General features: G+C 38.1%; 1 protein-coding gene across 2 annotated transcripts in view; it reads right to left on the bottom strand.

The window, feature by feature from the left end:
• The window catches only part of LOC127617932 (semaphorin-4G-like), a 46,540-nt gene extending 31,593 nt beyond the window's left edge, over positions 1–14,947 (bottom strand). The window contains exons 1-2 of one of the 2 annotated variants that reach the window (XM_052090110.1): positions 14,817–14,947; positions 3,389–3,710 (exon numbers count right to left, since the gene is read on the bottom strand). In XM_052090110.1, the coding sequence (XP_051946070.1) occupies positions 3,389–3,524 (136 nt within the window). In that variant the 5' untranslated portion in view covers positions 3,525–3,710; positions 14,817–14,947. Of the gene's footprint in view, positions 1–3,388; positions 3,711–8,062; positions 8,188–14,816 lie in introns of those variants that run through there. The other variant, XM_052090111.1, reaches the window with a different exon arrangement.
• Positions 14,948–15,159: the final 212 nt, after the last annotated feature.

The following is a 15,159-nucleotide window of genomic DNA, read 5'->3' as shown; positions in this document are numbered from 1 at the left end:
GTGTCTGTTGTCAAGGACAATGATTTTAAAGCAAGATGCTATAAGCGTGCAAGCCCCTTTTGACAATTTAACCAAATCTCAAAATAAACCCAGACAGGCTGATCAAATCTTGTATAATCTATGAATCTAACCCAGCTATGAAAGAAATCAGTTACCAGCGACATAGATCAGTTTAATGGTAATTATACAAAAACTTAATTCTGATTGGGCAATGTCCACTTAACGGTTATTTGACTGCTGTCCCTTGCAGCAAGTTTCTCACACTGGGATAGTCTTTCACAACTCATGTGGCACACTGTGAACTCTTTCATCTCACATAATACAATCATTTCAATTCAAATAACACATTTCATTTATTTATTTATTTGGGATGTACCTGTATAATAAGTGGGATAATATGCAATCATCCAGTCATTACCACAATATTAACCTCTTCAGGATGATACAACATTTTGTTGGGTTCTGGTCACCCAGTCAGGGTGAGAAACATTTATAGCATTTATTATGTGATGACTGGCTGGCTGTACATTATTCTATGCATACTTGAACAAAGAATGCCTGTATGTGTGTTTTAGTTGTCTTTAGATAATCAATAAATCAGAAAAGTCTGACATAAGGTTCCAGTTGGAGGAACATAAAAAATTACCATTTGTAATTTAAAGTAATTTCCCACTTTAAGAAACCTCTGCACTAGGATGCGTCTTCATGTATATCTTTTCCATCGCTCTCTCACCTTTCCTTTACTACACCCTTAATTCTTTACACTTCTTGTCTCTCATCTGTTGCTAAGAAGGGACTTGATAGTAATTTAACTCGCATTTTGCACTCACAGTGCTAATTTCAGCTCAGGCCTGCACAGGGATGCTGACTGAAATGATGGGAGGATTGAAGAGTGATGAGCTAATTACTTTTTGCAAGTAGAGTTTGCATTGAAACTTGATGAAAAGATAAAAAAAAAAGAAATCTTGTGTGCAAAGGCTTATTATGATCATCCAAGGCCCCTGGGCACGAGCTGCTTGGCTTTTTCAGAAAAGCTCCCTATGGTATACTTCCCTACCCACCATCCCATCATCATGTGCTATCTGTCTGCCCATGACAAAAACATTCTCACATGCAAGAGGCCGAAAGTGTTGAAAGAATTGATTTCATGTTAATGAAATAGTTCACCACAAAATGAACATTCGAACATAATTTACTCACCCTAATGTCATTCTAAACCTGTCTGGCTTTTTTCTTGTGCGGAACACAGGGGATGCAGAACACAAAAAGATGTTTTAATTAATCTTGTGAACCTCATGAAACCTTCTTTCCAATACAATGTCTGTTGATAGTGCTTTACTTTAAAGCTTTAAAACCCAAAAGTATCATAAAAATAGTCCATGTGACTTACGCTTTTTAGGCATCATATTCAGTCTTCTGAATGTATACAATTGGTTTTGGTGAGAAACAGCCAGCAATTTGAGTCATTTTGCATTGGAAATCTTGGCGTCCATTGGTCATTCATGAAAGAAGCTCATTCACAGTGCCTCACATGTTCAAATGTGAATTTGTATTGTTTTTAGCACTAAACAAGTTCTCTGTTCTATTCCTTTAACAGTGGCCTATATGCAGGTAAAGTTTGTCAAATCAGTGAAATTACAAACAATAAAAAAATAAAATGTAACCAAAACTGTGGTTGCTGTGGTTACTGTGTCTGATATGCACCATGCAGGGACACAGATGAGAAGCACAAACATCTGAAGCTCTTTTAATACAGGTAACTCACTGAAATATCAGAGAATTCAGCTTGAAATGTTGCATTTGTGCTTAGATTAAATTTCAGATGCATTTAGGAGAAAAAGCATACAGTTTTTCACACTTTCTTTGACTTTTCTAACTTTGTTGCACTTTAATGTCATGCAGTAACACACTGCCATAGTGATTGATGCATGTCATCATGAAATCAGAGACCCTCCCCTCAAAATCCAAACACACAGGAGGCGCATTTAAGTGACCAGGTGTAAACAGCGATGTGTCTCGCCTAACAACATGTGATCGGTTCACCCAAGACGCATCTTAATACCAGGTGTAAACGGGGTATTACTATGTTGGGGAGACAAGCCCTTGTACACATAAAAAAATACCATCTCTATAATATTTTTAAAAGAGACTTTTATCACTTGTCAAAAACTTAGTAACAATGTCCAACACTGCTTGTGACTATTCTGCATTGAAATTCTGCTCTCCTAACACTTCTACTCTAGGTCTCTAAACTGGCAGGGAAGAGCAGGACAAGTCTTGGAGACTGAACCTGTTGTTCTCAGTGTTTTTTAAGTAAACACAGGCCTCAGGCCTCTTAGCCATCTGACCTCTGTAACATACATAACACTGTAGATAAAGGAACAACTTGGGTTGGCTTTTTGTGCCTTCTGTCCAGCATTTCTACTTGATAGATTTTTGAGAAAGTTGTTTTTACTGTTCAAAAGTGAGGAGAGATAAATAATTCAAGCTGGCAAGCACCAAATCATAAAGACTTTGATAGAGCCATGCGTACAGCTGAATTAATCGGTACAGAGTCATAAACAGTCTGTGAATCCACCCACACTCACTTATCCAAACAGCAGCTTCTCTGCATCCGCAATGTGGCTCTTTTTCTTTACTTGAAAATGAACCCTTAAAGAACACATAAAATGGCTTGATGAGCACAGACTTCTTTCATGTGTTAACGTATTACCTTTTGAAACAGGAAGTTGGGGCGGGACATATTGAAGCTCTAAGTTCTGTCACAGCCATGAACCATGAATTGCTATTTGCTATTGCTAAATGGATGCCTGCGATGTAAGGGAAAGGGACAATCTCATTCTAGAGATCATGCTATAGGACAAAAATGTGTATATGCCTATGACAGCAAGAACCGTTTTTCCAAAAGAGAAAGAATTGATTCACTGCTGTCCAGTTTGCCCTGAACAGAACTATAACGCCACAACCAATACCAACAGATTGCTTAAAATTGTATAATTCAATTCAACATTTGAAACATGTATATCTGCTTAAAATCAATTTTGTCAACTTTTAGGAGTACACTAGCATAACAATGGCCTCAAACCTAACAGAAATGTACTGAATGGCAAAAAAAATCTATTTTGTATTCATGGGGTCTTTAAGACCCTTACAAATAAGTACAGTGGCATTACCATGGTAGAGTTCTTTAATCTGCGTCATGGTACTGAATAATTAGCATATTTATATTCCATGGTATTATAATTTTACCCCAATGTACTTCATTGAATACCATAGTAATATCCTGTTATGGGACAGGATGACAATATATATACTCCTTCCGGAAAGAGTTATGTGTTTTTTACATGAATGAATGAATAGAAGAGTTTAACATTAAAGTGGGTCATACCATTAGAGAGGACTGTAGTTCTGGGGGTCACATCCAGGTCTAGTGGGGGTCTAAATGGGTAACCCCACAGGGTGGGCACAATACACAGCAATAGCTGGAAGAGCAGCCATGCACTGTGGGTCATCATGCTGAACATCAGCAGTGTGACCAGGAGGGGTGAGTATCACAAGATCCACCACCCACCCCCCACCCCCCCCTCTCAAGTGAGCAGGTCACTCAAACCGTCTCCCTGGTGACCCTCTCGCAGGAATGCAGCAGTTGTACTTTTCTTCACTTAAAAGTAAAATGGTACTCCGTCATCATTCGCTCAAGTGGATTCACTCTGAAAAACAAGCACAAAACAAAACAAAGAACTGTAAAGGCATGTAAAGAAATTACTAATCTTTGCTGGGTAATACAGTATAGTGAGAAGAAACAGAATTGCAAAAATAAACTTTGTTTTCAAAACAGTTTTCTGAATACCCCCCAACCACCCATACCTGCGTTGGTCAAACAAAGAGATAGTCCCGCCCCCAACTCACGCCATTGTTTGAGTAATGTTGTTGGGGAGGGTCTAAGCGGATCGCTACAGAGACAAAGTGTTTACAGTTATTGAGAAAATGTACCTACGAATGGCTTACTTTTAGTTTCTCTGCATATTAAGTATCTACACATCATATTAGTACTCCCTTGACACTGCCATTCATTTTCCCATATTTGCATTTTAAAAAAAACATTTTACAACAGCATCTTTATTACATTAATACAGTTAAACAAACAGACTATGTTACGGTAATGAGAATCATCATTAAAAACAACAGGAATAGTAAAAGTAAGTGTTTATACGTGAAAATATGTGGGTTAAAATGTGTGTTCTTAAAACTAATGTCACAATGGCATAAACCATTTCAGCATATATTAAATATTATCATATTAAGATTTTTTATTTTAGTGTATTGATTTGAGGCAAAATATGACCAGGACATTTTCTTGACAGGTTTCCTGAGAATCACCCAGTCTAATGGTTAGACTGATGGATGATCAAACAAAGGGTGTGCATTGAAAAGGCTGTGAATCTGTAGTTTAATCAGGTTTCACAAACAACAAGATTTGACTGCAGTAATCTGCCCAGATTGCCCAAGGAAAACCATCAAGATTCTCGTGTTTGCACAGAACAAAGGAGAGTGGGTGTTTCAAAAGGAATCCCCTGTGGCATAAAAGTGTTACCCTAATAGAAATGAAGTCCTCTTTTCAAAAAGTCTAAATGACACAGCATGCAAAGATCAAACGTTTTTGCTGGATGCAGAGCCACGTCCAATGACATCAACCTTAAACATCTTTAATCCTGAGCTCTGTCTGAGTTGCATCGAATAATAAGATGGTGATTAATGTATGACAAGTGAATAGTGAGAGCCCTTGTCAAAAAGAGCCAGAACTTCACCTACATATCACAAACTCCACCAGAGCTTACCTACATGCCTATCCTCATCTCTGTCCTCTCTCACCTTCAAGTATAAAAATCAAGTGGAAAATTAAAATTAAGATGGAAAAAGCACATTGGCTTAAATTGAAAATGCTCTTTACCCATGGAAATACTAAACATAGTATCACACACCACTGTAATATCACCTTGTGGACGTTAAACAAACATAATGGGTTAGTGGTTGAAGCCAAAGCACTCTACAATACCGTTGTTATTACTTGTTGAAGTACATTATTTTACTTTGTATATATATATATATATATATATATATATATACATACAGTACAACCGTCATTTCCGGTCCTCAAATCTGATCGGACAAGAGACGTTCTATGAGCACTTATGGTCTCACACCATCAGCACTCTGATGCTTCACTATGTGTGTATCACTCTTCTTGTGTTCATGTCGTTCTAAACTAAAGTGTAAGAGCAGTGCAGACGTGTTAAGAACTATCTGTCTCTTTACGTTTACATTTGTGACATTACATACTTTAGCCAGGAGGTGGAGGCAAAAGACCATTTTTGTGTGTAATATGAGCCAGTTTGTGACGTGAAGTGAGCCAGTGTCATTAAGTGATTATATTCAACACACTCCATGATCGCTTGTATTACTACTACACTACAAATCTAGGAAATAGCTTTAAATGGCTTTAAACTAACAACTTCAGCATTAAGGTTCAACACAGCTGAGAGACAAAACAGACTGATTAATAACACAAACTCAAGGTGCTTCCCTCTTACCAGAGTTTACACATTGAAGAGGACAAAATGGCGGAAAACATTGTGGTTTCTATAGTGAAAGACTACAGCATCATCAACAGGTGATCGCAAACGCTCCATCTCTCTCTCTCTCTCTCTCTCTCACACACACACACACACACACACACACACCCACACACACCTCCTTGCTTCTCCAATAACATATTATTAATATATAATAACTAATAGTTCTAGAGTGATTTTTTAAAGATGCTTGGAAGCATCATTTGGTTTGAACCAGCAACGGCAGATTCTGATCTGTCGCGTAAGAAAGCAGTTCCATGCACAAATTAGATTTTTTATGACCGTACTCAGTTTTTCCAAAAAAAAAAAATATTTACTTGTTCATTGAACTGTTGTATATTAGCAATATCACACTCGCAATCCTGCTATATGGCCCTACATCAGCACTGCTGTGATTACCTACGGCACTTGGGCCATATTGCACTCTTTCTCATGTGATATTGCTTAACACACAAAATAATATGTGAAAGTTGAGAAGGTTTGTTGATGTGAGGAAGTACATAAAGGTTAAGTGAGGTGCTTTATGTTTTGCTGACCAATTTGACAGTGGTCTAGGACTTTATACTCATGTCTATCAACATGGATGCTGCATTACTCAAAAGCAAAGTTTTCAGCACAGATCCAATTAGAAATACTCTATAAGTAGCTGCAGAACTTTTCTACAGATTTGTGCATTACTGGAACTCCTGTCATTCATAAAATTCTTCAAATTCCCCACCCCTTGCACATTTACCAATTTAAGAAATGTATATATATATTTCTTATTTAATTTTTGTAAAGGGAAATATTTGATTTACAGAGGCATTTTTTGCCTATATGAGGACATTTTAACTATATAACTAACTATATAAAACATGGTCTATTTATTATGCCCAATTCATACTTCAATTAAATAATTTAAGTTCTTTTAAGTTTAAATTAAGTTCACAAAAAAGTAAAACGCTCTGCTAGAATAAAAATGTTTTCATCATTTATGACAGTCCCTATTTTAGGTTTTACAGCTCTCTACTGTCTATATCATCACAGTGTATATTTATGTAATTCCCATTTCGAATTTTCTAATTGTTGGAAGTGTATTCTTCATGATCAGTGCTTTCACAGCTGATTTTCAAAATAAAATGATCTCATATTCAGCAAAACTCAAATTAAAGCCAACAATTACAGATAAATGACAGTTTAAAGTTAATATGGTGTTTGCAGAGGCATTAGGGGCCTAAACCCATCAATGGATATGTCTAGAATAGAATAATATGAAATATATCAAATGTAAGATAACAGATAAAAAGGACACCCTTACTGTCTGTGTCATGATTTGTATAGGCAGGACCTAAAAGCAGAGTGAAACAAAGGATTTATTAATACAAAAATAAACAAAACAAAAATAACTACTCCATAGGGGAAAAACACAGTCCAGGATGGCAAGAATACAGACAGGCAGGGTAAAAAAAGAAGCAGCACAAAAAAACGTCAGGGACCGACAAGATGAAAGAACAAGATGAACTGACACATGACAGCGCATATGAGGAGACTAAAATCATGAGAGAAATCAACAGGTTAATAGGCAGGGCAGGTGAGACAAATTAACTGATAAGCCCGACTGAGAGACACTAGGCAAAACAGAAACAAATCAAAGCCACATGCTCTCACAAAACACAAACACCCAAATGGCACGAGCGCATGTTGCCAAGACAATAAAGCAACATGCGCTCATGACAACCAACAGACAGGATGAGAGAATGCATGGCAACTCCAACAAAGCAATGCCATGCACTCTCACACTAGAATAAGCCTGAGCGTACATCATGAGGCAAACACCACGCGATGCATGTAACAGACGACAAACCGAGACTAGACACCCATGCTAGAGTTCGGCCACAAATAAAACTGACATCTAAGACAGAAGTGACCGAACCCCAGCACAATGTGAAGACGGCTCACGACCCAGACGCAATGCTCACCCGTGATCATGAGAGACAGACACAAACAATTGACACGAGTGCATGTCACCAAGATGACATAAAAGCAATGCACTCACACCAATAAAAGACAAGACATGAAGCATGAGTGTCTGGATCCCGTAACCAGAACTGAAACCAAACCAGACAGGAGAGTCAGGATCCAGACACCATGCTCCGAACATGAAACACAAGAGCGCACGGCAGGGAAACCACAACCCAACGCCGTGCGCTCACACAGAGACAAAAAAACGAAACACAACACAGACACAGAACAAGAGTGTCAGGTTCCTGTCACCACAAAACCCAGACTGACATAGTGACAGAATCCTGACAGGCTGATGTGATTTAGGCAGACAGTGGCTGTAACATCCAACCATTCTCTTTGCTTCCCTCTGTCCATTTCTCTAACGCACTCAGTCCTTGTCTTCTGTAAACACTCCAGACTTCTCCCCCACTCTCAGATAAACATACTCGCTCTCCCTTTTTCCATGAAACAAGCTTGCACACCAGATGAGCAGTGTTTTCTTTTGCCAGTATCTCCTCTTATAGAGACCACATTCCCAGTGGCCTTCTATTCCTCTGTACTCTCGTTCATTCAAAACCCTCCTCTATTTCACTCCTTTTCACTATGTAAATCACATACAAAACGAACGTGTTTTGGACCTCCCCTCTGTCTCAAACATAACTGCACAGATGTGCTTGAATTCACACCTGCTGTATGGCAAGAATCAACAGTGCAGTGTAAGACACCAATGCTGATGAGTTTATCAAATTAGCATCCCTAGTGCAGGTTAGGTTACAAATTTACCGCTTATATGCATTTAGAAAAGCATTGCATATAAGCGGTAAATTATCCAGATTCCTGGATTTCCTTGTGGACTTGACATATGTGTAGTTAATTATATCATTACATATTTCTCAAATAATTTTGACAAATTGAATCACAAAAGGACACTTTGAAAGGTCTATGCAAAAATCAGACATATCCCTATGGGAATTTTATGTCAACAAATTGTTAGCAAATATTGTGGTTTTATATTTCACAAAAAGTTTCAGGAATCAAATAACTTTTCAACTGAACACACTCACAGAGCTGTGTGGATTGAATATTGTTTGGTCCAAAACTACAATCCAGTTTATCTGTAAGAGGTTTATGCAAGAAATCCATTACAGGATTATAACTACACAATCATTCATTTTCTATTATTCTGCCAATTCAAAGAAACTCACAGGCTACGTTCACACATTCTGAGTTTGGGATTGACATTGTATTTACAACCATTGTGAATCTAAAATTGTCCAGTACACAAGCTAACTAAAGCAGCTTGTATACTGTCTGTATGAACAAATAACTAAAGTCATACCCCTTTCTATTCTTGTGATAATCATAGGGAATCCCACAAGATACCCACACACAAGAGACAAGCATGTGTGCAGCCAAATTGACCTGCTGCTTCCGAATGTTCAACTTCATGTACTCTAAAAATCAACACCATTCAGCTGAATAACCTTCCTCCAGTGCCATGCCCTAGAAGACATTTTGAGGGGAATTCACTGAAAATCAATTGCGCCTGCAAAAGCACTGGTTATCTGCACATGCTGGTTTAGCACCCGATTCAGTAAAGGATTTATGCAGATAAAGTAACTGCGCAAACGTGCCCACAAAATAGTCGCAATTGTCGCTACTGAACACAATTTCCTCGCACATTTCCAGACCTGTGGGACGATTCTTAGGGCTATATAGCGGAGGATGCAACAGGCCATCATGATCTGACACACTCTGCCAGGACTGTAAAGCATCACTTTGATCCAGACACCCGAATTGTCTCTTAAACATGACGGAAGTGTGCTTGACTACACTGTGCATCTGGAAATGTGTCAAGTTGTAATGTCTTCTCCATAGTTGTATCATTATTTAATGAATTAGGCTACTGCTGATATTATCAATAGAAAATGTACACATACATCTCGTTTAAATAAAATACATTTTACTGCCTGCTTTCGTTTGGTGGTAATAGCTAAATGTAAAATAATGTAAATTAAGGCGGACAATTTTTGTGAATGAAGCGCAATCTATGGGTCTTTTCCAAAACTATTGAGCATCCTCCGGAGGCAGTATTTTAAGACATCACAGCCACACTACCGACGTGAAGGCTGTTCCAAAAGGTAGGTATCTTCATTATGCTGCCTCTTAAGATATATAATTTTGGCCAAATTCTAAGGTAGCATTGGATGTATCCTTAGGCCAGGGCTGGACTGGTAATCTGGCATAACGGTTATTTTCCTGGTGGGCCGACACTCTTTGGGGCTGATCTGGGGTGAACTGGCCATCGGGAGAACCGAGCGGGCCGATGGAAAATGTGCCGAATGGGCCGAGGTTAGCTAAAATGAGCCACCGCGATATGCAGAACGGACCACAAAATGGCGAATCAATATGCAGAAAAGGACAGTGAACACCACAAACAATCTAAAACCACAAAACAATCACCACTGAAATCAGCTGCGTAGTCAAGTGTCCCATGCGCTGTGCGTGAAAAGTGCTATTTGAATGATGTGCAGAGCTGCCGCCTATGTAGAGCGTTCCAAATCAGCCTATTATGAGGCATAATTTCAGCAAGGAAGCTGCCATAGAAGATAGCTGACTATATAGGCAGTAGACAGCGAGGTAGCTCAATAAGTTTTGGAACAGACCCTTTAATGAGCCTAATCTAAATAGAAAGGAGGCATGTTTGTACTACTGACTGTGTGTTCCGCCAGCATCCTCCAAAACTCTGTTTTGGTGCCATGGGAACCAGGAAGTATCCGAATTCACATAAACAATGGTGATTGCAATACAGAGGTTGCATTTTTACTCCACTGATGGTTAGTTTAGGGCTATACTAGTCACTTAAATTATACACTGAAAACCCTAATAAGTTCTACTGCACTCATTTGATTGATTAAACTTGTTCCCTCAGTTCCATTGATTATTAGGGTCTCCCAAAACTTGAGTATTTAAGTTCAATTAACTTGGTTTTCAAATAGAATGAACTTCAATTTATAAGTTGAGTTAACTAGATGTAAGTATACTTAACTCAGACTTGCTTTTTAAGTAGGCCTATTGTTTTTTCTACTGTTGTTAATAATTTTAATTGAATTGATTACATTTTAGATCAAACAATAGCACAGCTCAAATAAAGATAACAACTGATTCTAGGTCAGTTACTTAATAATTCTCTAAAACTTAATGCATATAAACTTGTACTTCAGCAGCACATGCACAAGGAGGACTGTGATAATGTTAACAGGGTCCAACTTGACAACAACTTTTTGCAACAAAGCAACATAAATAATACTACAAAAGAGCTAAAAACCTGCTCCCTCTGACCAAGAAAACATAATTAAATCATTTAAGTGCAAGGGATTTTAGGTATTCCATACATAGCCTCACTTTTGTTCTCAAAATGTTGAGTTCTTTACACTTAAAATCTTAAGTCTATGGATGTTTAAGATAAATAATTTCAATTAACATAAATATTTGATTTACGAGCCCAAAACGTTGTGTTTTTTTTTACATTTTAAGTGATACTTAATTAAGACAACTTGATATTTCAAGCAATGAACACTTTAGGGTTTACAGTGTAGAATACAGTTGTCACTCTCTTTTGTAACCGAACTGTTTGTGAACATAACTGTATTTAGCACTCTGAAACAGCACTGAAAATTGTATTCTGAATGCAGTCAAAGAAAGAAAGAAGTCTAAAGATAGATCAGTCTATCTTTCTTCAGCCTTGTGTGACCAGTTCTTTCCAGTCTTTTAGCACTAGCTCACCATAGGAAAGCATATCAATTGACACCCACTGTGACAGAGAGTCAGCACACTGCTTATGTGCTGAACTTATGCTGACACAGAATACTGGAGAGCTCAGTCAAAAACACACTGCTATTCCTTATTCTGCTCTCAAAGCAGTGGATCCATTTGATAAGGTCAAAACAAATTCAAGACTCCTAAACAATAGAAGATCAGCTGCAAGTTAATTTAATAATAAAGTGTTGTACAACAGGGTACATGGTATCAGTCTACATCCCAAATTAAGAGATAAGAATTGACCAGCTGCAGAGAGAAAAACTCAAACACCTCATAGAGTGAAGAGATAGCTCAGTTTCTGCAAACAGCTCAGCTGGACAGAGACTGGATGAGACCATTCATACATGTTGAAGCAGCGGTCATTAACTTTGTGCACATTTAAAGGCAAGCACTCTAAATTTGTTCATATCATGATTTCAGACATCTAACTGAATTACTTTCAATATCATGTCATTACTGTCCTTATGTGCTGTATATACAATTGTGGCCAAAAGTTAAGATTATTGTACTGATTTTTTGATGGAAAGAAATTGGTACTTTTATTCACCAAAGTGGCATTCAACAGATCACAATGTATAATCAGGACATTAATAACGTGAAAAATTACTATTACAATTTGAAAGAAATTTCAGAACTTCTGAAACTACTTCAAAGAGTTCTCATCTAAAAATCTTCTATGTGCAGCAATGACAGCTTTGCTGATCCATAACACTCTTTTCCAATTATCTTCTGTCCAATGTCTGTGTTTCTTTGCCCACTCTAACCTGTCTTTTTGTTTTTCTGTTTCAAAAGTGGCTTATTTTTGCAATTCTTCCCATAAGGCCTGCACTCCGAGTCTTCTCTTTACTCTTTACATGAAACTGGTGTTGAGCAGGTAGAATTCAATGAAGCTGTCAGATGAGGACATGTGAGGTGTCTATTTCTCAAACTAGAGACTCTGATGTACTTATCCTCTTGTTTAGTTGCACATCTGGCCTTCCACATCTGTTACTGTCCTTGTTAGAGCCAGTTGTCCTTTGTCTTTGAAGACAGTAATGTAAAACTTTGCATGAAATCTTTTGGCAGTTTTAAGCATTGTATAGCCTTCATTCCTTAAAACAATGATTGACTGATGAGTTTCTAGAGAAAGCTGTTTCTTTTTTGCCATTTTTGACCTAATATTGACCTTAAGACATGCCAGTCTATTGCATACTGTGGCAACTCAAAAACAAACACAAAGACAATGTTAAGCTTCATTTAATGAACCAAATAGCTTTCAACTGTGTTTGATATAATGGCAAGTCATTTTCTAGTGCCAAATTAGCAATTTAGCATGATTACTCAAGGATAAGTTGTTGGAGTGATGGCTGCTGAAATGGGGTCTGTCTAGATTTGATCAGAAAATACTTTTTTCAAATAGTGATGGTGCAGTTTTTTACATCAGTAATGTCCTGACTATACTTTGTGATCAGTTGAATGCCCCTATGGTGAATTAGAGTACCAATTTCCTTCAAAACAACAAAATCTGTACATTATTCAAAACTTTTGGCTCCCAGTGTATTTTTCTAAAGTCAAAGCTGTTAGAACATTTAGAGATAATTCATTTTAAAAGCTAACTAGACCTAATCCTCAGTGTTGTTTGTCTTTTTTTATTTATTTCTTTATTTATTTAAATTTGATCCCCTTTTCTCCCCAGTTTGGAATGCCCAATTCCCACTACTTACTAGGACCTCATGGTGGTGCGGTTACTCACCTCAATCTACAGTCAATCTACACATCTTTTCATGTCTCTTGTTGTGCGTGACACAGCGGAGACTCACAGCATGTGGAGGCTCATGCTATTCTCCGCTATCCACGCACAACTTAACACGCACCCCATTGACAGTGAGAACCACTAATCACGACCATGAGGAGGTTACCCCATGTGACTCTACCCTCCCTGGCAACCGGGCCAATTTGGTTGCTTAGGAGACCTGACTGGAGTCACTCAGCACGCCCTGGATTTGAACTTGCAACTCCAGGGGTGGTAGTCAGCATCAATACTCACTGAGCTACACAGGTCCCTAAGCCTCAAATCATTTTTCATTCTATAAGTTCTGTAGTTCTGGTCTACCTGAGCTCATAGCAACTCACAATCTAGAAAGTGCAATCTAAAAAAAACAGTGTAAGGAATTCTGATTATCTTGAGCCAAAAATGATTTCAGGGTATATCAGCCTAGTAATCTTTCACAGCAATTCAAGAGCGCATCCACCATCTAGTTCATCTTCAATGAAACATGGTCCATAAATATTGCACCACAAAGCAATTTCAGTAAACCAATAAAGTCAATAAATAAAAAAACTATTCCCCAGTTGTTCCCAAATGTCCCATACAGTAGAACTACTATATCAATGTTTGGCTCATGATTAAGAATTACATATGAAAGCAGTCTTTCACAAAACTGTTATTCTTGCATGTAAAGGACATTGAGTATGAGCAATGACAGTGCTGGTTAGTACACTGGGGCAATGACCGCATGTTTAATCACATGTCTCTATTGAACTGAGAATAAAAAAGAGATTCTGTTGAACTATAAAAGCAGTCCAATAAACCATCTCTCTGTAAAAGAGGACTATTGAGCACAATAAATCTAAATAGCAGTCTTTAAAAAAATATGCATCAATAACGTGTACAAGATAATAATGTAATAAACAAACACTTATTTTAAGATACAATACACACTTATGTCACACTCATGTTTAATTAGAGGAATGCCACACTGCAAGCAAGTGCATTATAATTACAGGCATTTAATTTGTTACATTCTTGCCAGACACATTCTGTTAAGGATATAAGGCGTAACTCAAACACTTCCCCTCCCAGATGTCTTCTGACAATCAAATGTGTCTGTGCCAAGAAAACCTGCCCTGTAATTCTCTCAGGTAAAACTGGCTCCACAGTCTTTCAGACATTCAGTCTCGGTCAACAATTTGCCATTTACACAGTTTAACGATTCATTTCTAATGAACAGCTTAAACGTTGAAGTTAGACACTGACCGAAACCATAATTTGTGTTATATTTTAACTTTTGTGTGTTTTAGGAATTGTCTACGGGTTACACATCAGTATGGGCTCCGTTCACACAGAATGCGTTGTTGCGGCACAACAAATACAAGAGAACACAGGTCTTTTAACGTTTGAAGTTCTTTTTAACTTGACGCTGAAAACAAAATAAACAATTTTACATTGGACCATTGAAAAACAGCGTGGACGGACGGATGTTCGGTGTGAACGGCCCCTGTAGTCGTTTATAGCGAACTCTCAGAAAGAACTTCACAGCCGTTCGTGTTCCAGAAATATTAAGACTGCAAAAAGAATAAAAGCGGACAGAACGTACTATATTAAATTGTTATACTTACAGTAGTGCCTTTCGACAGAAATCGTCCAAAACGCCGGAAAAGTCGGGAATGAGTGGTTGTATATCCAGTAATGAGAGATACGGCTGAGACACGGGATCTACTCCAACTGTGATAGTGATAGTCCCCTCCTGATCTCTGCTCTGCCATCGGCACAAAACCTTCGTCACAGGTACGCCCTCCTGCGCAACTCGCGTTTGGCCACATCTGCTGAATGTTTGTAATGCCGGTTTCAAAATGAGCTGGAAGAGCAACACTCGCTGACGGCAATTTGGGGGAAAACACCTGGGTTCCCGGGAAATATCTTTGTTGCCACATTCCTTAGCAATGCATTGCAGAATGCTCA

The sequence above is a fragment of the Xyrauchen texanus genome, chromosome 24, assembly GCF_025860055.1.
Source record: "Xyrauchen texanus isolate HMW12.3.18 chromosome 24, RBS_HiC_50CHRs, whole genome shotgun sequence".
NCBI classification, from domain to species: Eukaryota; Metazoa; Chordata; class Actinopteri; order Cypriniformes; family Catostomidae; genus Xyrauchen; species Xyrauchen texanus.
Note: the sequence above shows the minus strand (reverse complement) of the source record. Positions and strands in the feature narration are given on the sequence as shown.